General features: G+C 48.2%; 1 protein-coding gene across 8 annotated transcripts in view; it reads left to right on the forward strand.

The window, feature by feature from the left end:
* The window catches only part of LOC142585996 (splicing factor, proline- and glutamine-rich-like), a 120,489-nt gene that overhangs the window by 49,122 nt on the left and 43,810 nt on the right, over window positions 1-27,557 (forward strand). For 5 of the 8 annotated variants that reach the window (XM_075697178.1, XM_075697179.1, XM_075697186.1 and 2 more), the window contains one exon: window positions 21,283-21,440. In XM_075697178.1, the coding sequence (XP_075553293.1) occupies window positions 21,283-21,440 (158 nt within the window). The remainder of the gene's footprint in view (window positions 1-21,282; window positions 21,441-27,557) is intronic. The other 3 variants (XM_075697180.1, XM_075697181.1, XM_075697185.1) reach the window with 1 other exon arrangement.

Below are 27,557 nucleotides of genomic sequence, written 5' to 3' on the forward strand. Positions count from 1 at the left end.
AATGCAAACAGTGCAAAAAGGTTCTCTTATATCGATTCCCACAGTGCGTGGGATCTGCATAATTTTTTGCACCCCTAAACTATGTGGGGTTCTCACCCATGCTCTTGGGACAAAGGAACAACACAGTAGTGCAAACAATCACAAAGGCATTTATTGCACCTTTCATAGACTAATGCCTGCTAGCCGAGTTGCTATCCACAAAATATGCCGATGGGTGCGCGACAAAGCGTGGAAGTCCGACTCACCATGACCGGATAACGAGCAAATATGTTCGCCCCCATGCTGGACACCAATTCCTGGTTGCTCTTGCGTATGGTCATGTGAATGGTAGTGCATTCGAAGGATCATGTTCGTCCATTCAGGGACAGGCCTGCGAGACGGTCTTGCAGAAGCATGGATCGGCGCACGCGCAGAACGTCCACGTTGCTTGCCAACCCCAAGCCAAAGAGGAAGAGCCTTCTCCTTTTTGCGCCTAAGTAACCCCGCCGTTAGGTGGCGTTAGCAGAGCAACGCTCGTGCCATCTCTCGTACTACCCTACAAGCATACCGACCGCCGCATTAAAGCCACGTGGCGAAGCCGGATTACAGGAGACGGGAGCTATGTGAAAAAGAACATACCAGGGGATGCGTGAGAGACTCGCATCATCATCATCATCATCATCATCATCATCATCATAATCATCATCATTTATTATTCCCTTAAGTGCCCCATGTGGTGTATTACATAGGAGGGGGGGCAAAACAATAATACAAACATCAAAGAAATGGTCATGTACAAAGTGAAAAAAGGCAACAACTGAAAAGACACTAAAAAGAACACGTTTTTGCATAATTAGTTGCAAATATGGGTGGTTAGTAACTCTAGAAATTTCGAAGGGTTTCGCTCTAAAACAATGGATTCCGGGAGCGAGTTCCATTGTTCTATTGCAGAGGGAAGGAAGGATTTGTTGAAAGCATTTGTAGAACCATGAAGGCATTGGATCATTCGCACCACAATATGTGTGAAGCGTTCTCATATTAAGGACGGACAATTACAAGTTACCCTCCTCCATAGTCATGCATTTTCTCCTCATCTCATTCGCCAAGTGATCGGGGCTAAGCTCCACCTTCACTGGCTCTGCATCATGATGGCACATTGCGTCGTCTGCTTCCAGTTCTCTAGGAGCGAGTGTGCGAAGCCTCTCCAACCTCTCCGGCACCTGCTTGGCAGTCAACCCCAAGCAGCGAGAGCTATCGAAGCAGCGTGCGTTGCGAGCATTCTGTCGCAGCGCCGAACGTGTCTGGTATTCCAGTAACCACAGATGGGCTGGGCCTTTCAATGGATGGGTGGAGGCATAAACTCAAGCTGATGAAGCAACTTTTTTTTTAAACGTACGTGAGTGGCCTGATCAGTCAGCACGGCCCATCCACCTGTTCTCGCAGAGCTTAACCGGCCAAACAAAGAGCTAATATTGCTCTAACCAAGTGTAAAACATTTAAACATTTTGAAAATAATGTGTTAATAATTGCGATCCAGCGAAATATTTGCACCAGCAGCAAACAAGATTACGCTTCGTTACTGCTACTGTGTTTGGTTGAGCACTTTGGCACCAGGTGGATACACCGTGCAGACCATTCATGTTTGTGCTTCTGCTCATCCCGTGAAACGGCACGGTCCCCTAGCCCTTGTGTTTACCCAAATACAGAACTCGCGAAACGCTATTGTGGTAGTAATCCTCCGGTGTAAAGTGACGACTGCAAATGCGTAAATCCTGGTGCCGATCGGACAGCAACAATCCGATGCGCTGAAGCCACTCCACTTGTCTTCTGCCTTGCAGAGGGACACGATGTTGCAGCTTGACATATTGCCAGTTGCTACGTTTACAGCCCACAATGCAACAAAGGCAAATCATAGTGCTTGCGAAAAGACTGAGACCAACTGTGACCGCGGAGCTCTCGTCAAAACGAAGCACGTTGTAACAAAAGCAAACGACGCTTGCTGGGTGCCGAAAGTGCTTAAGTGTAGTAATAAATTGTCTTTGTGCATTCTCTTTCTGTTACTTTCTTTTTATAGAAGCAAATGAACGAACATTCGAACTATTACGAACGTCATTTGTTCGCCATAAAGGTGGAAAAATTATCGATGACATGCCCTGGGCAGCCAATCGGATAGCTCGCCCTACGTACATCAATTGGGTGATTTACGTCATATGGGTACGACCAGCTGAAAATTCCGCCGAGCAGTGTGCTGCGATCGGCAGCGATGTACATTTTTAAAACTTTATAATAAATTACACACTTTACACAGAGCACTTAGATGCGTCAATTAATGATCAGAAGGACCTACTCTACTGACTCGGTATGTTTGTACAAAATTGACAAAATTGTTTCAAGTTCCCTTTTACTGTCGTTTGCATTTTGGTATGGTTGGTGAACAGTATAGTGCATAAACATGACGTGACATTAAGGTTGTGACCTATGCAGTGCATAAACAAACCGTGTAAAAGATGACATGTTGGATTGTTGAAAAATAAGACCAATTGTATATACAGCAGTTACTTTAACAGCATTTAATTGACCACTAGATAAAAGATCACTTCGCATAGATTCCAACACGTGCACTGAATCTGCAGCTTTTTTGCTTATTAATGTAGTCATTACTGCATGGCCACATCTTGTAGATTTGAAAACAAAGTTCAGTAGATTAGTTTGTTGCAACATATTTAAAAAAATGAATACATCACTACGATTCGGACAAATGCTTAGGAGAAACTCCAGAATGTTTGCATCCTGATACTTGTGAAAGTCAACAGTTTCATTAGATGGCTGGTAATGAGTGGGAGAAAGAAAACTTGTGTTCATGGAACAAAATCGCACTGATAAGCTTAGAGATAGTCATTGCTTAAGGGGCGACGCGGGTCTTGAAACGGCAAAAAATCACAAAAAAGTCGATTTTCGGAAAAGTGCATTTTCACTACGTTTATACATTCAAGAATCCCTCCGCGAAATCTAGAAGCTAAATTTAATCGGAAAATAATAAAAAAATCGCGCTTAAAGGGGCCAGGGTGAACGCGAAATCAGCAAAATTTGGTCAAAAATGTTCCAACTTCGCGCCGTCACCATTTGCGAACGCGGTGGCCGATGGCCGCCATCTTGCGCTTGTTTTGAAGCTGCTTTCTTTGTGCGCATTTTGCACCAGTTCAAAATGGCATCGGTGAAGGAAAACTAACGCTATCGCGTCATTTCTGGAGGATGCATCCATGCCGCCGATTGGCCAAAGCGCGCACACCCCCCGCGCGCCTCGCTGCTATTGGTCCGGTGCTCGTCGGCGCGCGCTCGACCGCTCTCGCGTCTCGCTATGTTTGTTTATCTCTGGTTTCATCGCGCCGCTGTCTACGTTTGTTCAGCCGCTTGCCTCGCGACGTTTGATAAGATGCTCATTTCGCTGCCCGAATGGCTGGAAAAGATTGTCGTCTCAAGGCTACTACGCGTCAAGCGGCTGTGGAATGCGCGACGGAAGGCGGCTGGGCCTGTCATACTCGCGGAGTTGCCGGTTGCTGGTCTGCCTGGACATTCTACCGGATCGAGTTCCGAGCTGCAAAGTGGCACATCTAGCGTCAACACTTCGTCCGCCCACGCCACGCGTGTTGGCACAGATCGTGCAGGCACCATTTCCTTCACGACTGAAGAAAGTAGCGAGCGCCGGAAAACGTCCGGAGCGCCGGACCTTCGAAATGCTAACTCCAGCAAGAAGCGAGAAGCCTCTTTGAGCGCAAGGAAGCTGGCGAAAAAGCGGCAAAAAGATAGGATGTATCCAGATTATGCCCCTGGTGAATTTCCTTGAGATTTTATTGGTACGTTCTCAATAAAGATGTTGCAGAATGTTTTTCCTTGATTTCTCAAAACAACAATTCCGACAGACTTCCAATTTTGGAGGTAAAATACCTTCTGTCCCATTTCAGCTACCAACTTAATTTTTTTTTTTTTGCCAGAAAGATAAATGTATGCAGTAAGCAATATGCACCTTTTCAAAGCAGCACTCTTCTCAAAAAGTTTTTGAAATGAGTCACATGCTTGACATGTCAAGATGGCATTTTTTTCTCACAACTTTGATGAGCTCTAACTCTTGCTCAGATTAGCCTAGAACATTGAATAATACCTTATGGCACTCCCTGAACATCCTAGATAGTCTTTATACTCAAATTACTGTGTTAGGGTTTTCTGTTTAGATGCTAATTTTCCTCCAAACAAAGGACTCAGCTTATACAATGCATTTAGAGTATATCAGAAACTACTTATCCTGTGGCAAAATTAATTATATTTTTAGAATCTGCATATTAAAATACACAAACTGTGAAAATTTCGTTCAGATCTGTCCACAAATAAAAAAGTTGTATTTCAAGTGTAGCCTCCCCCCTTAACACTTTCGAAATGAATAATTATAGTTTCCTATCGACATTGAAGCAGCCTTTCGACAGTAAGAAAAGGAGTACGTTTTTCCAGCTTTATGCATGCAAGCGGGCATAGAATTCTGGAAATATAGTCTGTTTAGGAATACCAGATAGGAATGAACGTGGAGGCTTTCATTTGTACTTTCTCTGGCTGGAGCAATCTAGTTTGAAATGACTCCCATAAGCATGTTGTAACAATGTTGATCTAATACAGGTTAAATGCATGACTAGCTTAAGAAATCTGGATGATTGCTATAAATTAAAGTGAAAGAACTATAATGTAATGAAGAAGAAGAGCACAGGAACAAGGCCAGCCAGATCGTCTCTTCCATGCCTGCTGTGCAACCAGTGGGCCAGCCGGATCGCCAGTGTTTGGCACGAGTGTGAGCCGTTCGAGCTACCAGCTGTTCCTGCTCTGCGTCACCTGCCTCCTCGGTTACGCAGAGACGTTACCATCGGAACTGTTCAGTGCACCCATTACAATTGGTGGAGGTGCGGGGTACTCAAGAACATCTACACCCTGGAACTCCGGTCTCGGACTGTGCCTCCCGTCATGCCTGACTCTCCCCAGCCGCCGCCGCCGCCACCCCCCGTTGCCTGCTCTGGCGCTGTCCCGCAACGCCATCCAGCGGTTTTCAGCGGTACGGACGAACAGGACGTCAATGACTGGTTGGCTACGTACGAACGGGTGAAAACTTGTGCCAAAGCTACGACGAGTTGAGGCGGCAGCGCGAGTTGACTAGGTGCACCTCAGTGGCTGACGCGGCCCTCTCTTCCATGACGGCTTTCTCTGATCGTTCCTCCTTGCTCACACAAATCCAAGCTTTCGTGCGGGAGGAAGTTGCACGTCAGCTTTCTTTGCTACCCTTCCCTGAGCTACAGCAGCCGCTGCCGCAACAGCCTCCTACACAGCTCGCTCCTACGCTCCGGCGGGTTATTGAAGACCACGTTGCTGAGGCTCTACCAATGCAGCACCAGCAGTACCCTGCCGCCGCGCCACTTACGCATCCGTCGCCGCGCAGCCCCCTCGTCAACCACTCGTTGCCCTACATCCTCGGCTGCCACCACCCGTTCATAGTCTCGTTCGTCGACCTGCTCCTGCCTTTACTAATCCTTGGCGCACGCAAGACAACAGGCCCATATGTTATGCCTGCGGTATTCCCGGCCACGTTGCACGACTGCCGCCGCCGCATGCTGCACTCTGATGAGTTTGTGCAGTCGCCTCCCTAAGCCAACGTGCAGCCTTTCCACTACACTTATTTTAGTCGGCAGTCGAACAGGCCACCAGCCGAGCGCCCTGTCTTTACACGTCGTTCACCTTCCCCGCGTCGCCGCTCGTTGTCCCCCATGCATCGGCGCCCTTCACCCACGCCAGAGGGAAACTAAGCGCCGCAGTTCAGGAGGCAAGAACTGCGTCACCATCGATCTGTACAAGTCCTCCATTGTCGCCTTCGAACGTTGTAGATCTTACTGTTGACGGCGTCCCTACCGTTGCGCTAATTGATACTGGAGCAGCCGTGTCTGTCCTAAATGAACGCCTCTCTCGCGCTTTACGAAAAGTTACGGCGCCACTTTCTGGGTTTTGTCTTCGCACAGCAAGCGCGCAGCCAGTTCAGCCTTCAGCAGCATGCACAGCTCGAGTTGTTATTCAGGGCGTTCTCTATATTGTGGAGTTTGTGGTTCTCCAGTCCTGTTCTCACGACGTGATACTTGGGTGGGACTTTCTTTCGCGAAATAACGCCGTCATCAATTGTGCACGTGCTGAAGTCGAATTATCGCCTCTGTGTGACGTGCCCCTCATCGGCGCCACTTCTCTTTCCGCTAAGCTAGTTCTTCGAGAAGACATCGCCATACCGCCGTACTCATCTGCCGTTCCCGTCTTCTGTGGCGCTGTCTCTGGAGGCACTGTCCTCTTCACTCCTTCGGAACTCTTCATAACCCGCAAAGACGTTCCCCTCCCTTTCGCCACGCTTGACATTTCAGCTGGACTCAGCGCCATCGTTGTCTGCAATCCGCTTCCTGCAGCCCTGACGGCTCTTTGCGGTGAAGCACTTGGCCATGTTCAGCCTCTTGATGACATGTTTATAACCGACGTGCCGGACGCTTCGTATACAGAGCTCACTGACTTATGTGCACTTTCCACTTCTGCTCCGCCATCAGGTGACTTATTCACACCTTTCATTGCCGATGACCTTACTTCCGAGCAGCGCTCCCAGCTTCTTCACCTGCTTGCCCAGTTCCGTTCTTCTTTTGATGTCGCTCAGCCTACTCTGGGTCGCACATCAACCGTCAGCCACCACATCGACACTGGCTCCAACGCGCCATTGCGGCAGCGCCCGTACCGCGTATCCGCCAAGGAGCGTCAGGTGATCAGTGAGCACGTGGACGACATGCTTCAGCGTGGCGTCATTCGACCTTCCAATAGCCCGTGGGCATCACCGGTGGTTCTCGTCACAAAAAAAGATGGTTCCATTCGGTTCTGCGTCGATTATCGCCGTCTCAACAAGATCACGCGCAAGGACGTCTACCCGCTACCGCGCATTGACGACGCTCTGGACAGCTTGCAAGGTGCTAAATTCTTCTCTTCGTTGGACTTACGCTCGGGCTACTGGCAGGTCCCGATGTCAGCAGTTGATCGCCCTAAAACTGCATTCGTCACGCCAGATGGTTTATACGAATTTAATGTGATGCCATTTGGCCTATGCAATGCGCCTGCTACCTTTGAACGAATGATGGACACTATCTTGCGCGGCCTAAAATGGAGCACGTGTTTGTGCTATCTCGACGACATCGTTGTGTTCGCCCCTGATTTCAGCACGCATCTTCTTCGCCTTAGGCAAGTGTTGACGTCCTTGACCAACGCAGGCCTGCAGCTGAACCTGAAAAAGTGCCAGTTCGCCGCGCGTAAGCTCATGATTCTGGGTCACGTCGTATCACAAGACGGCATTTGCCCCGACCCATCCAAACTTCGCGTCGTGGCAGAATTTCCGAAACCAAAGACAATCAGAGAACTCCGCGCCTTCATCGGCCTCTGTTCTTACTTCCGGCGCTTTGTTAGCAATTTTGCCTCGATAATATCACCTCTGACACAACTCTTAAGTGGCGCCAACGACCTATCCTCCTGGTGTCCTGCATGCAACACCGCGTTCGTGACCTTACGCCGTCTCCTGACATCTCCGCCTATACTGCGACACTACGACCCCACCGCCCCAACTGAAGTGCATACCGATGCCAGTGGTATTGGCCTTGGCGCTGTCCTTGCGCAGCGCAAGTCTGGCTACTCCGAGTACGTCGTTGCTTACGCCAGTCGTGCGCTGACCAAAGCGGAACGCAATTACAGCGTCACAGAAAAAGAATGCCTGGCCATCGTTTGGGCACTCGGGAAGTTTTGCCCCTATTTATACGGCAGGCCTTTCAATGTGGTTACTGACCGTCACGCCCTTTGTTGGTTATCCTCTTTAAAAGACCCGTCTGGACGCCTTGCCCGCTGGGCTCTGCGCATTCAAGAATACGACATACATGTCATGTACCGCTCAGGTCGCAAGCACGCTGACGCTCTGTCCCGCTCTCCGCTGCCAGCCGACGCGGCCTCCCTCTCCACCATTAAAGGGACACTAAAGGTTACCATTAAGTCAACGTGGACTGTTGAAATACCATCAGAGAAACCTCGAAACACTTGTTTCGTGCCAAGGAGAGACTTATTTTAAGAGAAAATGCGTTCTGAAGCGTCCGCGTACCTCTAGCGCAGTTCAAATCGCCCGCCCTCTGATCGAGGAGTACTGACATCATGGTCTCATAGTGACGTTGCGCCATCGGTGAGTAGAACGGCATCCGCAGACGGCGCTACGGCTTTTCTGCGCAAAACGCGAACGCGCGGCCAGAAACAGAGCCAAGACAGAGCCGACAGCAGAGCGAAAGCGAGAGTATGGTGGCTAGCGGAAGGAGAAACGAATTACGTCCCACGGCACACGGAGAGTCCGTTTTCGTTAAACTATACGCTGCGGCGAGCTCGCAGCGTGGTCGGCGTGGTCTATGAGAAGCGACGAGCCTTTTCGCACTCGCAACAGGGCATAAAAATGTGCGAATCGACGCAAAACTCGGCCTAGAAACGTGCTTCGCCACAGCCAGGGCTCAATACGACCCAATCTGGCACGATCCAGATGTCGTTTCCCGCACCGCCACCAGGCGCCGCTACTATACCTCAAACTCCAGCGCAAGACGCCCATAAGCTGGTACTTCATTCTATGACGCTAACTTCGACGCTCGTCGCAATGGACCCTGACACCGACAGATTGGCTCGCGATGGTGGGCTCAACTTCAGCGATTTGAGCACCGACGAGCGCGACCTGCTGCTGAGGGCTCGCACTGCCGGCGTCGTTGCGTACTACGACGGCGGCCTCGACACCGGCTCTCCGGAGCGGGAAAGTAACGAGGGCTTCCCACGACATCACATGGACGTGGCATTCTCGCTGCTTGTTCCAAATGAAAGTTTCGCGAGCCAGCAGAACCCTCACAGCACGACGCGATAACGAAACTACTGAAACTCCAAAGCGTGCGCGGCGCAGTGTCGAGCGCGCAGAGTCGAGCGAAAACGAAACCTTTCGAACACCCATATTACTGAAGGGTAACGTCAAAATGTTATTTTTTCTTAGAATCGAATAGACATAGACAAGTAGCATTTTTTTCCGTCTTATAATCGAATGAAATGATATTTTTAATACGAGTAGTTGAGTATTAGTAACACAAATTATGAGGAGTCCTTTCGTCATCGGGCTAGTACCGGAATGTCGCTGGGGGGTCTCAAATCGTGTCATGCATTTACCTCAATTTCTCGGTTACTAAAGCTCTGTTCGCGATTATATTGACGCCTTAGACGTTCTAGAACATTGATCTACCACTTTAACTTGAGTTTCTGGTAACCTTTAGTGTCCCTTTAAGGCGGTATCCTCGGTCGACATCGACACGTTCGCATCAGAACAGCGAAGGATCCTTGGGTGGCCTCTCTTTTGGATCTCCTTTCTGGCTCGCCTGCATCTCCCATCTCCCGCTCCCTGCGTCGCCAAGCTGTCCATTTTGCTGTCCGGGATAAACTCTTGTATCGACGGAACTACCAGCCCGATGGTCGCAAGTGGCTCCTGGTTATCCCTAAGACTTTACGTTCCGACATGTGCGCGTCTTTCCATACTGACCCACAATGTGCACACGCAGGCGTTTTGAAGATGTATGAGCGCCTGCGGCAACGTTACTACTGGCGCGGAATGTTTACTTTTGTCCAAACGTTTGTCCGCTCGTGCCCGCATTGCCAACGCCGCAAATCTCCGCCTCATCCAGCCCACGGAATATTGCAGCCGCTTCCGTGCCCTGCTCGTGCCTTCGACCGTGTGAGAATTGACCTGTACGGGCCGCTACCACTAACACCCACTGGAAAACGATGGATTATTGTTGCCGGTGATCACCTTACACGCTATGCCGAAACCGCTGCTCTATCTGCAGCGATCGCCAGTGACGTTGCATCCTTTCTGCTCCCTCGTTTCATTCTTCGTCATGGCCCACCTCGGGAGCTGCTGAGTGATAGAGGCCGTGTGTTTCTGTCGCAGGTGGTTGAAGCTCTGCTTGCTCAATGCTGCATAGTTCACCGGACCACCACGGCGTACCATCCTCAAACTAACGGACTTACAGAGCGTTTCAGTCGCACCCTTGGTGATATGCTCGCCATGTACGTTTCATCGGAGCATACAAACTGGGACATCATCCTCCCATTTGTCACGTACGCATATAATACGGCTACACAAAGTACCACAGGATTTTCTCCATACTTTCTTCTCTACGGTCGCGATCCTTCCCATACCATCAGTACGGTTTTGCCTTATACACCAGACGCGTCAGAATGTGCTCCTGTTTCAGCCGTCGCCCGATACGCCGAGGAATGCCGTCCATTAGCCCGAAAGTTCACCTCCGCTGACTAACAACGACAAAAAGCCAATCGTGATGGCGACGCTACGAATCCGAACTTCGCTCCCGGCACCCTTGTCTTGTTGTCCGTGCCTTCTACCACACCTGGACTTTCGACAAAACTTCTCTCGCAGTATGATGGACCATACCGCATCGTCGAACGGACCTCTCCCGTCAACTATGTCATAGAGCCGCTTACATCGACATCCGACAAGCGCCGCCGTGGACGGGATGTTGTTCACGTGCGCCGCCTGAAACAATTCTATGACCCGCTCGTCTCCACGTCGTAAGTCGCCAGGATGGCTCCGCTTTTGCACCGGGGGTAATTGTAATGAAGAAGCAGAGCACAGGAACAAGGCCAGCCAGATCGTCTCTTCCATGCCTGCTGTGCAACCAGTGGGCCAGCCGGATCGCCAGTGTTTGGCACGAGTGTGGGCCGTTCGAGCTACCAGCTGTTCCTGCTCTGCGTCACCTGCCTCCTCGGTCACGCAGAGACGTTACCATCGGAACTGTTCAGTGCACCCATTACAATAATATCTAATAACATTAATAATTTAATAATAATATTTATTTCCACAACACAGGCTAACCTTGAGCGACGTGCGAGGCTGAGCAGAAAGGTTGAAAAACCCGTCCGCAAGTGCGCCTGCTGTGGTCCTCTGTTCCTACATTATAGATAGCGCGTATTGATATGGTCTTCTTGTTAGAAGCTCAGAGTATACTACCAACGCAAGGACGAGGAGCGTGTCTTTTAGAATGCCATGATACAATGTATAGGTTTCTACAAAAGTGACGGTAACTGCCCAATTTGGTTTGTCGACTTTTGCACCTTTACAAATATTCAGAGAGGACTCCCATATATATATATTGAAATACCACGGTTGAGACGACGCTTTATTCCAAGAAGGAAAAATGGCGCCGACGCAAAAACGAACACGAGCCGATGATTGATGATGACTTTGTACAGATGAAGATGAAGTCCGCATAAATGCTTACACTAATTTCCCCCGTGGACGGAAGCGGCCAGCCTGGCCGCACATTAGACAGTGGAACGGATATGAAAGGGCTTCAGGCGAGAAACGTGCACGATCTCTGTTCTGTGGCAGCGTCGGTCGGTTGGGGCCTCAACAGGTGTAACGTGATAGTTCACCGGTGAGGTCTGCTCGATGACTTTGTAGGGGCCAAGATATCGAGACTCAAGCTTCTCACATAAATCGGGTGTTCGCGCAGGGGTCCATAGGAGCACATCGTCACCAGGGCGGTAGGAAACGGCGCGATGAGAGGCATCGTACCGATGTTTGCGATCGTCTTGGCCGGCTGCAGTGTTCATACGGGCGCGACGACGACATTGGGCAAGACGAGACACAAACTGGTTGCAAATGAATGGTGAAGCGTTGACGGGGCCAGAGAAGAAAGAAACGTCGAGCGATGAGGTTGGATGGCGGCTGTATACTAAGAAAAACGGAGAGTATCCGGTGGTCCGTTGAACAGACGTGTTGTACGCAAATGTTACAAATGGGAGAATCGCATCCCAGTTACGATGATCAGGTTGAATATACATGGATAGCATGTCACACAGCGTGCGATGAAATCGCTCTGTTAGGCCGTTGGTTTGAGGGTGGTAGCTAGACGTTGTCTTGTGCACGGTGTTGCACGCTTGCAGAACTTGATTAAGAGTGCTTGAAAGAAATGTCTTGCTTCGGTCGCTCAAAAGAACGTGAGGCGCCCCATGACGTAAGTAGACAGCCTGCAAGAAGAAGGTTGCTACTTCTGAGGCAGCTCCTGAGCGTATTGAGGCTGTTTCAGCGTACTGGGTCAAATGGTCAACAGCAGTGACGATCCATCGGTTGCCGTCTGGAGTAGGTGGGAGTGGCCCGAAAAGGTCAATGCCGACGACAGAGAAGGGTAGTGCTGGACAAGGAAGTGGTTGTAGGGTCCCGACCGGAGCAGTAGTAGGTCGCTTACGGTGTTGGCAAAGCGTGCACGAGGCAACATATCTAGCTATGCTCGTGGAAAGGCCTGGCCAATAGAATCGGCTGCGTATGCGCTCGTGTGTTTTGTTGTAACCCAAGTGGCCTGACGTCGGGTCATCGTGTGAGGCCTGCAGAACTGCAGCGCGAAGAGAGCGCGGTAGAACGGGAACCCATCGATGGCCTTCTGGGTGAAAAATGTACCGGTAGAGCACGTCGTCTTCAAACTTGAACAGTTTGAGTTGTTTCCGTAGCCTGGCATTGGGCGGAGATGAAACACCGCTAAGGCGATGGATGATACTATGGCAATAGGAATCGGCGCGCTGGTGAGTGGAAAGCACTGAAAGGCGGTTTGGTGAAGTCAAGGAAGAAATCGGTGTAAGAGACGAAGCGTCCTCCGTGCGGCCAATTTGACAAGGTGATGTGATGTGCTCCGATGATGGTGGTAATGGGCATCGTGAAAGAGCATCGGCATCTTGGTGCTTCCGTCCGGACTTATATATGACATTGAAATCATATGCTTGCAATCGGAGTATCCAGCGGCCAAGGCGCCCGGACAAGTTTTTGATCGTCGACAACCAACATAGGGCATGGTGGTCGGTCACAACCGTGAAATGTCGACCATGGAGGTATGGACGAAATTTCTGAATGGACCAGACAACAGCCAAACACTCTTGTTCGGTTATCGAGTACTTCTTTTCCGCGGAAGTGAGAGTGCGGCTTGCATATGCAACAACCTTTTCGCAAAATTCGTGGTCGCGCTGCAGCAGTACGGCACCAATTCCGTGACCGCTGGCATCAGTATGCACTAATGTGGGCGCCTTGTCATCAAAATGACAAAGAACAGGTGGGGATGTTAGTGCGCGCTTGAGTTCTTGGAACGCGGCTTCACACTGATCGTTCCAATCGAAGGAACTGGAACTAGCAAGGAGCTTGTGGAGGGGCGAGGCAATGCTGGCAAAGTTCCGGATAAAACGTCGAAAGTATGAGGCGAGTCCAATGAAGCTGCGCAGTTCTTTTGCACGAAGTGGACGTGGAAAGTTGAGCACCGCGGAAATTTTATCCGGATCGGGCTGGATGCCGTCTTTGCTAACGAGATGACCCAGGACTTTAATCGTTGTACTAGCGAAACGGCACTTCCTCGTGTTTAGTTGAAGTCCGGCATTAGAAAGGCATATGAGCACTTCATCTAAGCGTTGCAGATGGTCAGTGAAAGTCGAGGAGAAAACACGACGATGTCTTCGAGGTAACATAGACAAGTTTTCCACTTGAGGCCGCGAAGAACCGTGTCGATCATTCTTTCAAATGTGGCGGGAGCATTGCATAGACCGAAAGGCATTACATTAAACTCATAAAGACCATCCGGAGTAGAAAAGGCGGTCTTTTCTTTGTCCGCTTCGTGCATTGGGATTTGCCAATATCCGGAGCGAAGATCAAGGCTGGAGAAATATTGCGCGCCTTGCAACGAATCAAGGGCGTCATCGATACGGGGCATCGGATATACATCCTTACGGGTGATCTTGTTTAGCGCACGGTAGTCAACACAAAATCGTACCGATCCATCCTTCTTCTGCACCAAAACGACGGGTGATGACCAAGCACTGGCGGAGGGACGTATGACGTTTCTTTTCAGCATATCGGCGACGTTCTCCTCGATGATTTGGCGTTCGGCCAAAGAGACTCGGTAGGGACGACGGCGTACAATAGTCTGGCCATCGGTGTCGATACGATGGAAGGCAACGGAAGTCTGTCCGAGAAACGAAGTATCCATATCGAAGGAGGCCTGGTGCTTCGTAAGCAATTTTAGCAACGCTTCATGTCGAGCAGCAGTAAGGTCAGGGCTTATCACGGAAGTAAGGGCAGATGAAGCAGATTTGTCCTGTTGAGGAAGAGCTGGCGAGGCGGCAAGAGGAAGCAGGGAGACTGGTTGGGTATCCACATAACAGGTCACTGCGGAGCCTTGAGGTAGGAGGATTGTCTCAGTGGTCGCATTTAAAGCGATGATTAATGCAGAGCTTTCTTTGAACCGCACCATGCAGGAAGCGAAGACAATCCCACGGGCAAGACAGCGACCGTAAGGAGTGATGAACACGTCGCCATTGGCGATGTCCGTAGAAGAGAGACTTATGACTTGCTCGTGGCCGGGAGGCAGTACAGAATCGGCAGCAGTGAGAAAACGCAGTCGTGGCTCATCGGTACTCCCGCCGCAATGAACTGTCTCGCTCATATGGACTACACGTTGCCGGCAAGAGATTAAAGCGGACGCTGACGAGAGAAAGTCCCAACCTAAAATTAGTTCATGAGCGCACGGGAATAAAATCGCGAAATTAATGTGATGACAGATACCATCAATGAAGACGCGTGCTGTACATTGGGCTGATGGTCGAATGATTGCTCCATTAGCCCCAATCAGGGATGATCCAGTATAAGGCGTCTTCACTTTCCGCAGACGAGAGCACAGGTCGGCATGCATAACAGATATAGTAGCTCCCGTGTCAATCAGAGCTAACAAAGGCACACCCTCCACAGACACCAATAACATGTTCGAAGGACGTTCAGGAGGACTTGGAGCACTTCGCGGTGATGCAGTTTTCCCTCCAAAAACTGCACTGGTTAGTTTTCCGGTCGCTGGACATGGAGTTGGGAGACAGGTCGAAGTGGCGAAACAGAACGTCGGAGCGGCGATGGGGAGCGGCGTCTCGAGGCACGTGTGTTGAGTGCGGTGTTGGAGAAGTCGGCCGGAGATGGAGATCGGCGAACGGGAGGATTATCATCATAAGTGCGGTAAATGCGAGGAGGTGGCTCATCGCGTTCAAAGGCCGCGTAACCACGACGTTCGTCTTGCTGGCGGCGTCGGCAAAACCGGGAGATATGTCCTCGAAAGCCGCAGTAGTAGCAGATAGGCCTCGACGAACGCCAGGCAGAGTAGTAAGGCGGGTTCGGAGCTCGGGTGACTAAAGGTGCCAGGTGATCGTGAACAGGCGCAGATGGTGTAATTGGAGACGGCGCGGCTGGCATTGCAGCAATCTGGGCGTAAGAAGCCGGTTGTGGGCAAGGAGAAGCGTTGGTATGCTGGGCGTTCTGCAGGGAGGCCAATTCCTCCTTAATAATACCACGCAGGTCAGTAGAAGCAGGTTGGACGTGAGCACTGCTGCAAGGGGTTGAGCCATGCGCTTGCAATTCCTCACGAATTATGGCTCGAATGATAGACCGGAGCTCAATACTGTTTGCCAGGGGGTTGTCGGAAAAGTCCGGTTGCAAGCGGATTGACTGCAGGGCGTCGAGGCGCTGACAGACGGAGACGACGTCCGACACCGTCCAGGGGTTTTGAGCGGCGAGTGCGTTGAAGGCAGCAGATCCGATACCCTTAAGAAGGTGTCGCACGCGATCAGGTTCTGGCATGGCACTGTCGACACGGCGGCAGAGCGCGAGGATGTCCTCAATGTACGAGGTATACGATTCGCCATAATGCTGGACGCGCTCAGACAGCCTCTTTTTCGCAACTTCCGAACGAACCGTGGGCGTGCCGAAAATCCGCCGTAGCTGCTACCTGAAAGACGACCAATCACGGAAGTCTCTCTCATGATTCAGGAACCATGTCTTGGCTACTTGAGAGATGTAAAAGGGCACGTTGTTGAACCGCAATGTCTCGTTCCAGTTGTTGTATTCGCTTACACGATCGTAGTTGTCGAGCCAGTCTTCAACGTCCTCACCAGGCAAGCCAGAGAAGATTCAGGGTCACGATACCGGTTGTTGGCAGGGCTGGGATTGGGGGTGGCTGGCACTTGAACCGAGATGGTGGATGCTGCGGTCTGGTCTTCCGACGTGGCGGCCTCTTGGCGTAAGCGACGTCCCGAACGTAGCTCCAGGAGAGATCTTGAAGTGGATTGAGGTCGAAGGGATCTTAAAGCGCCTCCACCATTTGAAATACCACGGTTGAGAAGACGCTTTATTCCAAGAAGGAAAAATGGCGCCGACGCAAAAACGAACACGAGCCGATGATTGATGATGACTTTGTACAGATGAAGATGAAGTCCGCATAAATGCTTACAATATATATATATATATATATATATACACAGCACGCGCACCGCGATGGATGAACCAGGCTAGCTCTAAAGTTGAATTTCACTATTCCACTTTCAGTAATCACACATCATTTGTGGCTTTGTTCAAAGGCAAACGCGGGCTTTCGGGCTGGTGCTTGTTGCGTTTGGTGCAAGAATATGGCTAGGAGCAGGCACTGCATATGCACATTCCCGAGCAATATACACACACAATTTCTCCAGAAGCTGACGCTGAGCACAGGTAGCGCGATGATCTCGTTGGGCTGACACTACGACTTCGTGACAGTCGAATTCTGAATACTGCATATATGGTGAGGGTAGTTATATGAACTTGATAGGTCATCTCGTAGATCGTTGTAGTGCAGGCAGAACTCGCGGAACGTCCGTGCAGCTTACCGATCCCGAACCAAAGAGGAAATGCCTTCTTCTTTCCGCGCCCAAGTAATCCCGCCGTGAGGCGGCGTTAACAGGGCAATACTCGCGCCATCTCATACTGTGCTTCAACCACACCGACCGCGGAGGGCCCCAGGCCATGCGGCGAAGCCGGATTACAGGAGACGGGAGCTATGTGGGAAAGCAACGTATCAGGGATGTATTTCGCTAGAATAGCAGCTTGGGCTTGTTGGTTTTCCATCCTGCTAGTAACAGCGCAAAATGTGGTGCAGCACCTGTGGTGTCTTCTTGTCTCGTCTCTTGTCTACATTTTGCGCTGTTACTAGCAGAACGTACCAGGGGACGCGTGAGAGTTGTGCATCCCCACAAGACACACGAGTGCCAGAAATGTGTCCGTGTAGTGTCCGCCAAAGCCGTCTACAATGGCGTCTGTGATTCGCGGGTGAGGAGGACATCGAGGCACCATGGCTGCCGCCGGAGAAAAACGCCCCCCCTCCCTCACCTCACCCCCCCCGCCCCCCCCCCCCCCCCGTGCCTCGTGTGCCACAGGAGACTGCATGCGCTCGCACATGCGAGATTCAACCACGTTCGCCACCTCACCCTCGCACGCTTTTACTCATACGGAACCTCATGGTGACGGCTGAAATGCGCCTGGAGTGTCCGTATTATTGCTATCGCAATAAAAGAAAAAGTTATATGAAAACGTCATTTTTCCTTCGCACAGAAAAACCTCTAAAAATTCTAGCATTTTCAATGCGGAGGACTTGTTCAATATTCCAGCAAATATCGTCGTTCTATGTAAAATACTTGAAATATATTCGAAAACGTTAACCCTAGTGACTAGCCTCAGCATGATGCTGAGGTTGACTTACGGCTGTCTTATTGTGCGAACTTTGGCTCACTGCATGGCTGGCAAATGATCGTAACTGAAGGTTTACCAAAGGTGCACCCTGCAGATAAGAACTGTGACCTTCAGAACATATAGGATATCTATAGCTCGCTGCACGGCAGCTTTCAAGTGACTCCAAAAAAAAAAATGAAAAAAAGCAAGACTGTTAAAAAATCTGACAAGCTGAAGTTGTCTTCTGCTTCAGTGCTGCTTCCGAATTCCAAAAATGCATGCAGATGCATCGGAATCTAAAGAAATGCGACATTTCCGAGCATGAGTGGAGCATGACGTCGACACCATCTTGGAAACTAGGAGCACTCATCGCACCAACTGCGCCCCTTCTTCGGACATGCTTTAAAAATGCACATGCGGTGAAAAAAAGAAAACAAAAAACCTAGACTGACTAAATAGTTCCTTAATTGCCCAATAAATGGTGCTAGCTGTCCCGGAGTGCTTGGGAAGCGTCAAAATACGAAATACAGATTTGCAAACATTGATAGTTGCAAGCATCAACAGTGGGCTATCAATGGGAATAGGTGTGGACAGGAAAGTGCTAGAGCAAAGACCAGTAAAACGAATTTGCAATTACAAAGGAGGAACTTGGGTGTCTCCAATGGTTCATTTGGTGCTTTACTACAAGCTTCCATAGCCACCACTGAACTGTGATGCGCATAGGGAGCCCCTGTCAACACCAAAACGAAGACCGTCTAGGAAGGTTCAGGCCCTGCAGTACCTGTAATATCAGTAAACTACAACTCCTCCAACCCCTGACTGTGAGCTTATTTGATAGAAAGTGACGACCGACAACATAGTTAAAACCACAAAATTGAGGTGAACACCTGCAGGAGGACTAAATCTTTCTACAAAAAGTGAGAGGGTGGGCAATATGAGAATACAACACTTTGCAGTTGTACCGTACCTTGCATCATTTTCAAGTATTGCCGCAAAGTCTACTGTAGACGACGTCAAAGTCAGCTGCAGTCACATGTTCTGTCGTGAGAAGCGGGCAGACAAAAAATGTTCAAGTTCTTTCACTAAGTATTTTTTATTGCAATAGCAAGTATATGGACACTTCAGGTGCATTTCTGGCATTGGCGTCACCGTGGGGTTCTGTATAAAGTCCAAAGGCAATAAAATCTTCACAGCACGCCGTATGGTGTGTGTTCGAGGGTGAGCCGGCACACACTGCTAACCCTTGCAAAGAGGCAGGGTGTCATTCTACGGTGGCTGCTGCTTACAGTGTGGCCAAGTGGGTGCCGTATCTTGAAAGCGATCTGCAACGTGGCCAAAGTGCACACTCGTGCAGGCCTCATCTTCAAAGTGATCCTTAATGTTTGCAGAGGGCATGTAGTGCCGGTAGCTTCGTATATGCTATGCTTTTAATGTTCCATTCGGGTTGAAGTGCGAAATGCACGAATGTCAGTTCGCTCGCTGCTGCTACCGCGATTCCTCACTGCAGCGTTTTGACAGTGAGTTTTCAGTCATCGAGCGAGATGAGTTCATGTTTACTTGTGTGTGCATGACACTTTGCTTTTAGCTAGTAAGTAAAGGTTATTCAAGTCTGTATGGCTGATAAAACTACTATCCTTACGTGTGTAGCTGCAGTAAAACTTCAATAATACGAACTCCAATTATTGCAACTTTCGTTTAATTCAAAGAACTTGAGCGGTCCCTTGACTTTCAATGCAAATTCTACCAGATAATTTGAATAACCCTGGCTGCTCTATCCAGATAATTAGTAGTTTACAACCCACAGCAACGTGTGACTCCTAGGTTAGGGCGCTACATACAGTCGCCAACCAATTTGTCGGACCATTTGTATACCATATAAATTGTCACATGGTAGTGACTGTGAAGAAAGCAGCCAAACTGAGAAAGACGATACTAGCGTTTTATTGGGCAAACTTGTGCCCTCAAAAACAGGCTACACTCAAAGAACGGCGACAGCGGCGAACACAGTCGGCGATCGGCGAAAATCTGATCAGCGGATCAAGCGCGTCGGCTTTTATAGATCAGTCATCAAATGTTCCAGACTAACCGCTGGGACCCGCGTGTCTTCCACAAAGTTCTACACTATTCGCGTCGTGCATACATGCAATCAGATTACACAAGTTGCGGTGAAAGACAGCGGATGAAACCATCGATAACATTCCAGAAACTCCTTTTACATGCAGGCGTGTCCTGCGCTCTGCGATCACATTTGTTAGGCGCTGAGAAGTGATCGCCCGATAAAGATAAAGTACACGTGTCAATATTGACGTTACCTTTTATGGCTTCGCATAAGAGAGTTTTGATGACATTACAGTGTTAAATACGGTAATACAATCGCAGCATATCTCAGCATGCATCACCACGAGCAAACTTAAGCAAGCCTGCACAGTTTAGTACTCATAATTATTCGTAGATGGAAGAAAACAGCCTGTGACAGCATTTTTTTGTTCTGATTACGTATACTTTTTCAAATGTTTCCATTGGTGACATACTGGATGCATAATTTTCATCAACTAGTGTTTTGTGTTTCGCAAGACGTAATCGCGCTTCAATCGCGCGACCATAATTGATGTTGCTGCTCATTGGTTTGGAACCGCATTTCAGCCTTGCCTTCATGACCATGTGAATTGACCTCGGAGCGGGCACGGCCTCCGAGACCAGAGAATGGCACTCGCTCTCTATTTTTGAGAGCGTGCGCCTCCCAATCTTGGAGGCTATAGAGTGGGCAACTGTAAGCCAAGCCAGTGAAAAAAATACAACTTGGCGGCCTCCAAAAATGTGTAGCATGGCCCGGAACGAGCAATTTAGTCCGGAAAATCGAACATTGGGGTCTCATTTCGTCCGAGAAATCAGTCACGAAAATGCTTTAGCTCAATGGGAACCCTGATCGTGCATTTATGAATTCTGGAATATCCATCAAATTTGAGTTTCTGGAGTCAGGCACTCACGCACCCACTTTATCGGTGGTTATCGATTCTGGGAACATTGTCCGCAGTTTTGTTGAGTGCAGTGGCGGTCATTTTTATATGCTATGTGTTGTGAGCCAGCTGGAGAACGTGGCACTTGGGGCGGCGAACTGCCGCGCCAAGCAATTCCCCATCAGTGATTACTTCGAGTAATCTTTCTCCGACATGGAAAATAAAGGTGATTTCTTTTTGAGGCAAATTCTTGCTTGTTTTCTTGTTTTTTCTTAATTTCAGTTAGTTTGAAAATGCACTTAATTCGAAGAATTTTTGTGGTCCGGCGGCCTTCAAATTATTGAGGTTTTACTGTATCTACTACTTTGCTATCGCAATCAGTGCTTCGCCTTTTGGGCGAAGCTGCAACTTTTTGAAGTTATTGTTGAATAAAAGTTTTCTTTTGCCGAACATGCTTTATCTGCTCCACTGGAGTGGCACAGTGTTGGAAGTGACCTGTATAACGAAGGATGTGGGACATCCCAAGTGCTCCGTTGTAAAGGTGTTTGACTGTCATAAGAAGTTATGCTATGTGAGGTATAACTTGATTTAACCGGATTTGACTGTATACTCGTAATTGTGACTGCAGAATGCATGCTCAATGTTGCAAAAATTGTGCATGTGTGTTTGCAGGCGGGAGGAAGAACGCAGGCGTGAAGAAGAGAGGCGTCGCCGTGAAGAGGCACTCTTCCAGCAGCAGCGGCAAGAGGACGAGATGCGCTCCCGACGGCGGGAAGAAGAATTTCGAGGTGTGCCCCCACCACCACCACCTCCTGGATTGTTAGCCATGGGTGAGTGGCTCTGGCCACCAACCTAACAGTAGTGCCTTAGTATCGTCAGAGTTAGCTGTTGTGGAAAATGCAGCTTTGGTCATGTACAGCCTACTCATTGATGTTCGTTACAGTAGGCTCCGGATACAAAGGGAGCACCACTATGGAGGGGCGAAAACAGATGCACACATACAAAATAAGGGGGGGGGGGGCACACAAGCGCTACTGTTTATCGCTCATTAGCAGGAAGGTGCCATATACATGCATATGCATTGTTACGCATACTGACGAATAATGTACAATCATCGTAATCATTATCAGCCTATTATTATGTCTACTGCAGGACGAAGGCCTTTCCCAATGATCTCCGATTAATTGCTCTCGTCTTGCGCTATCCAACTTGTGCCTGCAAATTCCCTCATTTCATCTTCCCAGCTAATTTCCTGCCATCCTTGACTGCACTTGCCTTCCTTTGGCACCCATTCTGTAACTGTAATGATGCACCGGTTATCTGCCCTACGCATTACATGGCCTTTCCAGCTCCATCTCTTTCTCTTAATGTAAACTAGAGTATCGGCTGCTCCCGTTTGCTCTCTGATCCCCACCGCTCTCCGTTCTGTTAAAGGGCCCCTCACCGGGCCCCATAGCTCATTTTTGATTATACGCTGCAAGTTGCTATGTGCCATAACAGATGTTGCCTTGAATTAATTTTCCAAGTCGCGAGTCACTAAGAAAAAGGTCACAGGAAAGACATATGTATGTAGGCGCACTAGCATGTATACGTCATCCCTCTGGCTTGTAGCGCGGCGTCCACGAGTAGAAAGGCAAATGGTGTTCGGTTTGAAATTCCAGCTCCGTCTACGGTGCGTAGCGATGCAATATTTAGCGGACACGATCATTAGCGCATTGTATGCATGGCAGTTGTCAGCTCAAAATGGCCAGACCTGGTGAGGGGCCCTTTGACGTTACGCCTAAAATTTTTTGTTCCATCGCTCGTATATGCATTATTCAAGATTAACTCTTCTGTTACCATGAGAAATGCGTTGATTTTCTGTGCTTTTATGTTTAACATTTTATTTCAAAACGTAGTAGTCGCAACGTATACTGGGATACACAAAATAATAGCCTAGTCACTGGTGTTTTGAATGGATGTATAGCAGTAATAATTGATCATACAATTCTTGAGAATTCTTATGCGAAACTTCAAAGAAGTACCTAGAAGTAATAATCTTCTATTTTTAGTTGAAGTACTGAGGGTAAAAAAAAATTGAAATATATAAAGTATGCACTCGGGTTCCTAGTTCCCAGTTTTTGTAAGTCCCATCATGCGAAAAAGTTATTGTGAAGATTTCTTGGCATGGGAATATAGCCATTGTGATGCCACTGCTATGCAGGAAAGCAGTAGCTTTGTAAATGTGAAAATGGGTAAGTTTCTACTGTACAGAGAGCATTTGTTCTTACTCAGTGCAGTGAGTACTTCGTTCATATTTTACTACATTCTTTAGGCTTTTGAAGCACTAGTTGTCAGGTAAGGGAGCGTGCAGAAGCCTCCTCATAGTTGATTATTGCTATGATCAGCTTTTCTGGTCAAGCAAGTTTAGTGTGCATTCAACTGGCAATGGATGTGCTTTGTTCAGTTCCTGTACAGTGCTGTGCAGTAATATAGTATGTTTCACGATATTGTGCACTAATGGTGAAGGGCACTTGAACAGGCACTGTTCAAAATATAAAAACTTAGCTAGTCAAGCTCCGGTCGAAGGTCGGTCTGTAATTGACTGCATGCTTTTGGGTGAAAGCCTTTTACGAGAGGTTGCTCCTAACAATTTTGAGAGAGGAAGTTAAATACTCGTGACTGTTCGAAGCGGAATTTCGCTTTAGGGCTTGAATTTTGTTGAAATTATTTTCAAAAATTCATAGCTCTGCATAAAGAACAGATATCGCGGTTCTGTAAATGGCATCCATTAGATTATTCAAAGCTGACAAGTTCTGCATGTCAATTTATATCTTGCATGAGTTCGTTACACTGTGCACGAGGGTTCTGCAAAAGCTGTATTTCCAAATTACAAAATTTTTTGAGAGTCATGTGTAACATATCAATTTTGTCCGCTTTAGATCTACTATGAGATGCAATTCACAGAATTGATATCATTTTTTATTGCTGAGATACAGACTTGTAAACTTGATAGTTTCGTTCTCTGAAAATTTGCGATTTTTGCCAATTTTTAATAATAAATTGACGATGTAAATAAAAAAATTCGAAACCAACAGTCACTAGATTTTAAGTTTTTCTTTTAAATACAATAAACCTCGTGAAATTTGGTGCAGTGGTTGCCGAGAAAAATGAATTCTCCTTTTACATGTATTTAGATAGGAGCACCCAAGCTAAAGCTTCCTCTTAAAACAGCCTATACCTTTGGTCCAAAAAATGACAACTCGAGAGAAGCTTCTGTGTTTTCACTGCTGTTGTCATTTAAAAATTATTTTGCTGAGTCGACCAGAGTGCAAATTTTTATTTGTTTTATCAAAGAATTCTTAGGAACACCATAGGCTCCTGTGAAATTTAGTGCAACGCATAGAAAAACTAGATTTAATCGATCAATTTCTATAGGCATGGTAATGAAAGGGTTGATTTGTTCTTGAGCTTCTTTGTTAACCTCCCAAGTTTCTGCCTCATACGTTAGCACCGGTTGAATGGAATGATTGTACACTTTCATTTTCAATAATATAAAATATACAACTAATATACAATGTGTCCATCCTCAGGAAAAAACACTCGGAGTGAACTCGGGGAATTTGTGCTTCAATCAGGGAAAATTAGCTGTAATTTTATTTAAAGGCAGTGAAAGTCGCGGTAATGCTGGCTCTAGTTTCCAGTGTACAGGTAACGACCAACTTTCCAGACTCCCAATAATACAGGCGGCTTCGCGGCACCACCACGTACTCCATAAGGTTAGTGTACCAGAATGTCAGAAATTTTGGACTCAAGTCTATAGTCAACGCATACCTTATATCAGGATGTACTGATTCTTAGGCATAATTATCGATCATGACCTCTGCTGGAGTTCTCATGTGGCCTATCTAAAGAAGCGCCTGACGGATATTTTTAATGTGTTCAAGTTTCTTGGAGGAAAAGCCCAGGGTACTTCAGTATGTGCAATGATGCAACTATAGAGGTCGCTGTTTCTCGGGTTTTTGTGAGACAGCTTGCCTGTGCTGACCAACGCCTGCAACTAATATCCGTACTCTCAGAAGTGTCCAGATCCAGGCACTTAAAGTGTGTCTTGGATTGCCGTGATGCTCTTCAACAGCTGAAACAATTGCGATTGCATACGACTACCCAGCCAAGACCTATGTAATCATGGAAGTGCTCAGAGCACACCTAAGACATCTTGCTCGAGCCCCTGCCCATCATCTGGCCTCACTGCCAGAGGATCGACCGCATGCCTCCTTTTGTCAGACAATCCTCTCCTCATGTGCATACCTTCCATCAGGTTATACAGCTGCAGCAAGAGTTCTGTTTCGTCCATGGTACTTGGCTCAAGCAAAAGTTCTACTAATGGTACCAGGAACATGAACAAAAGCACAACTCTCGTCTCCAGCACTCAAGCAGCTTTCACTGTTCTTGCTGTATGAGACATACAACGAACATCACCATCTATCTATATATGTACTGACGCTTCATCCACGGTGAATGGGCCTGCAGGATCGGTGGTCTTTTTTACATATGCTATTCGACTATTTCATTTCATTTTTTCATTTTTATTCCTTAAGGACCCCGTAATGGGGGGTATTACATCATCAGACTACATCAACTGCTGCAGAACTTGCTATTTGTTGTGCGCTTTGCGTAATTTCTGATGAACTGCCCAAGAAATGGAATGTGTTCAGTGACTCCAAGGCTGCTCTTCATTGTTTGGTTTCTGCCTTATGCTGCGGACCCCACAAACAACTAGTTGTAGAAATTGGACTGCTGCGTCGCCACCTCATCGAGCAAGGACACAACATCACGTTACAGTGGATTTCAAGCCAATGTGGCATAATGGGCAATGAATATGCCGGTGCAGCAGCGCGACCTGCACGTGAGGAGGGCTTGCAAGACCCCATACCATTCTCAAAAACAGATGCAGCAATGAAAATTCGTGTGCTTGCAAATGAAGGCATAAGATCTTTATAAAACACGCCAAGCTTGAAGCACACGTCTGCACCAACTGGACCCGTCCCATTTCTTTGACCCCCATCTGGACTCCTTCTACTCGAGACAACAGTACTTTGCCGACTGTGGCTTGGTGTCGCTTTCACAAGATTTTTGGCGTTCCGAGTCGGTATGGATGAGAGCACAGCTTGCAGTCACTGTGGTGGTGAGGGGACTATAGAATATGTACTCTGCCACTGTCCTCAATACACTAGGCCTAGCTGCTTCGATGTTCGCAGTGGTGCTGCTGCTGCGCCAATTGCGCTGAACTGCACTGGGAGGTGAACTCTGCTACATCTTGCTACATTTCAGCAACACATGAGAAATCTGTGCCCACTCTGCGCAGAAGGGATTGCTCGGACTTTCAGAAACGGAACTAAGCCCTCAAGCGCCATTTTGTTGCACCCTCTAAAGTGACATGGCATGGGCCAGCAGCTGCATTAGCTTCCGCGGTAGACTGTGTCAGGCCTCTCCTATCAAGCTTGGAATCATACTGCTTGTTTCTTCCACGGGTTGCTGTCTATATTCAATACTTTCCACCCCAATGCGTGCGGGTTGCTTTGGCAACTGGACAACCTCGCTTTTCAGGCAGCAGCAAGCAATCGCGCTGGCGCCGAGCCAAGCCCCGCACTCTTATCCTATATGCCCAATGGTGGCCGAATTTTTGGACACCGTAGTCTCGCTCGATTTTTTTAGCATAATGCGCACATTGGCGTTAACATAGTGGCCGTGAACAATTTTTCAGCTTTTCAGTTTGTCACTTATCCCCCACTTTTTTGGCTTGGCGATTTCATGGCGTAAGAATGGCGTATGGCTGCTACTAAGATTTTCATAGACTCGGTACCAAACAGCAACTTACGCCGCTGGATACTGATGAAGCTCCGCTGGTTAAGTCTTGCTGTATCACATGGCCATGACAGAAAATTGTAGGATACTTAAGTTTGGCCTTTAAGAATGGAATGCGATAGCATTCAAAGATCCCTGACTCCTCGCACTTCCCAGCAACTGCAGCTTATGTAACCGTAATGCGGGAAGCACTGGCGGCAAACGCTATGCACGAAGGTGAGCTTTCTGGGAGAAATACGGCCTCTTGCATGGGACAGTCCCGGAGGTAGTGTACAGCCGTGGCAAAACAATTAGATCATTTTCAGGATTCTGTTATTGTGCCATACATTTAATATGCCAGTCTGAGACGATTTAGCATAAAATGCATGCGCTGTCTGTGTTTTGTTTCATGACATACATTTGTGGGCTGTCATTCTGAAAATTCTAAGGGGTAACTTTGTCAGAAATGTGAGACAAAGTATGAGCAACTTTAGTGATAGAATGGTGTGGCAATACAGTCGACTCCCGTTAATACGAAGTTCACAGGGACCGCAAAAAACTTCGAATTAAACGAACTTCCAATTAAGCACAAAACACAAAAAACAGCACTTTATTTGTGGTGAAATCGAGTATTTTCTCGAAGAAAAATAGTCGGTCATCTTGCTTTGCGTCTTCTTGCCGAATCGCGCTGCTGAAAGCAAGTTATGCAGGCTGTAGATGTGGTGGAACGCTTCTTCTGCGTTAAGCGGCAAAGAAGCGCTCCGCAAGAGCAAGGCCCGCAGCTACATTGGCAGCCTTAGGTTGCGGCTCGCCTTCAACGTCATGGTCGCTTTCCTGGGTCGCTTCCTGGGGCTGAATAATTTCTACAATTTCGCTATCCGTCAGCGCACCACACGTTTCGACCGCCTTGTCTCGGTGACGTAATCTTCAAAATTGACGTCCCCGAGAGCATCACCAAAATCAGTGCCGTCAAGCTCGCTTGTTGACGCTTCCTCCGCTGAAATTTCAGAGGCATCCTCCGAAGAAGCTGCCACAAAACCGCAAGCCGAAGCAGTTTGCGATTTTTTCTTGCTTCACACAATCCCATGCTCGCACCAACATGTGAATGGCACTAAGCAGGC

The sequence above is a fragment of the Dermacentor variabilis genome, chromosome 6, assembly GCF_050947875.1.
Source record: "Dermacentor variabilis isolate Ectoservices chromosome 6, ASM5094787v1, whole genome shotgun sequence".
Classification (NCBI taxonomy): Eukaryota; Metazoa; Arthropoda; class Arachnida; order Ixodida; family Ixodidae; genus Dermacentor; species Dermacentor variabilis.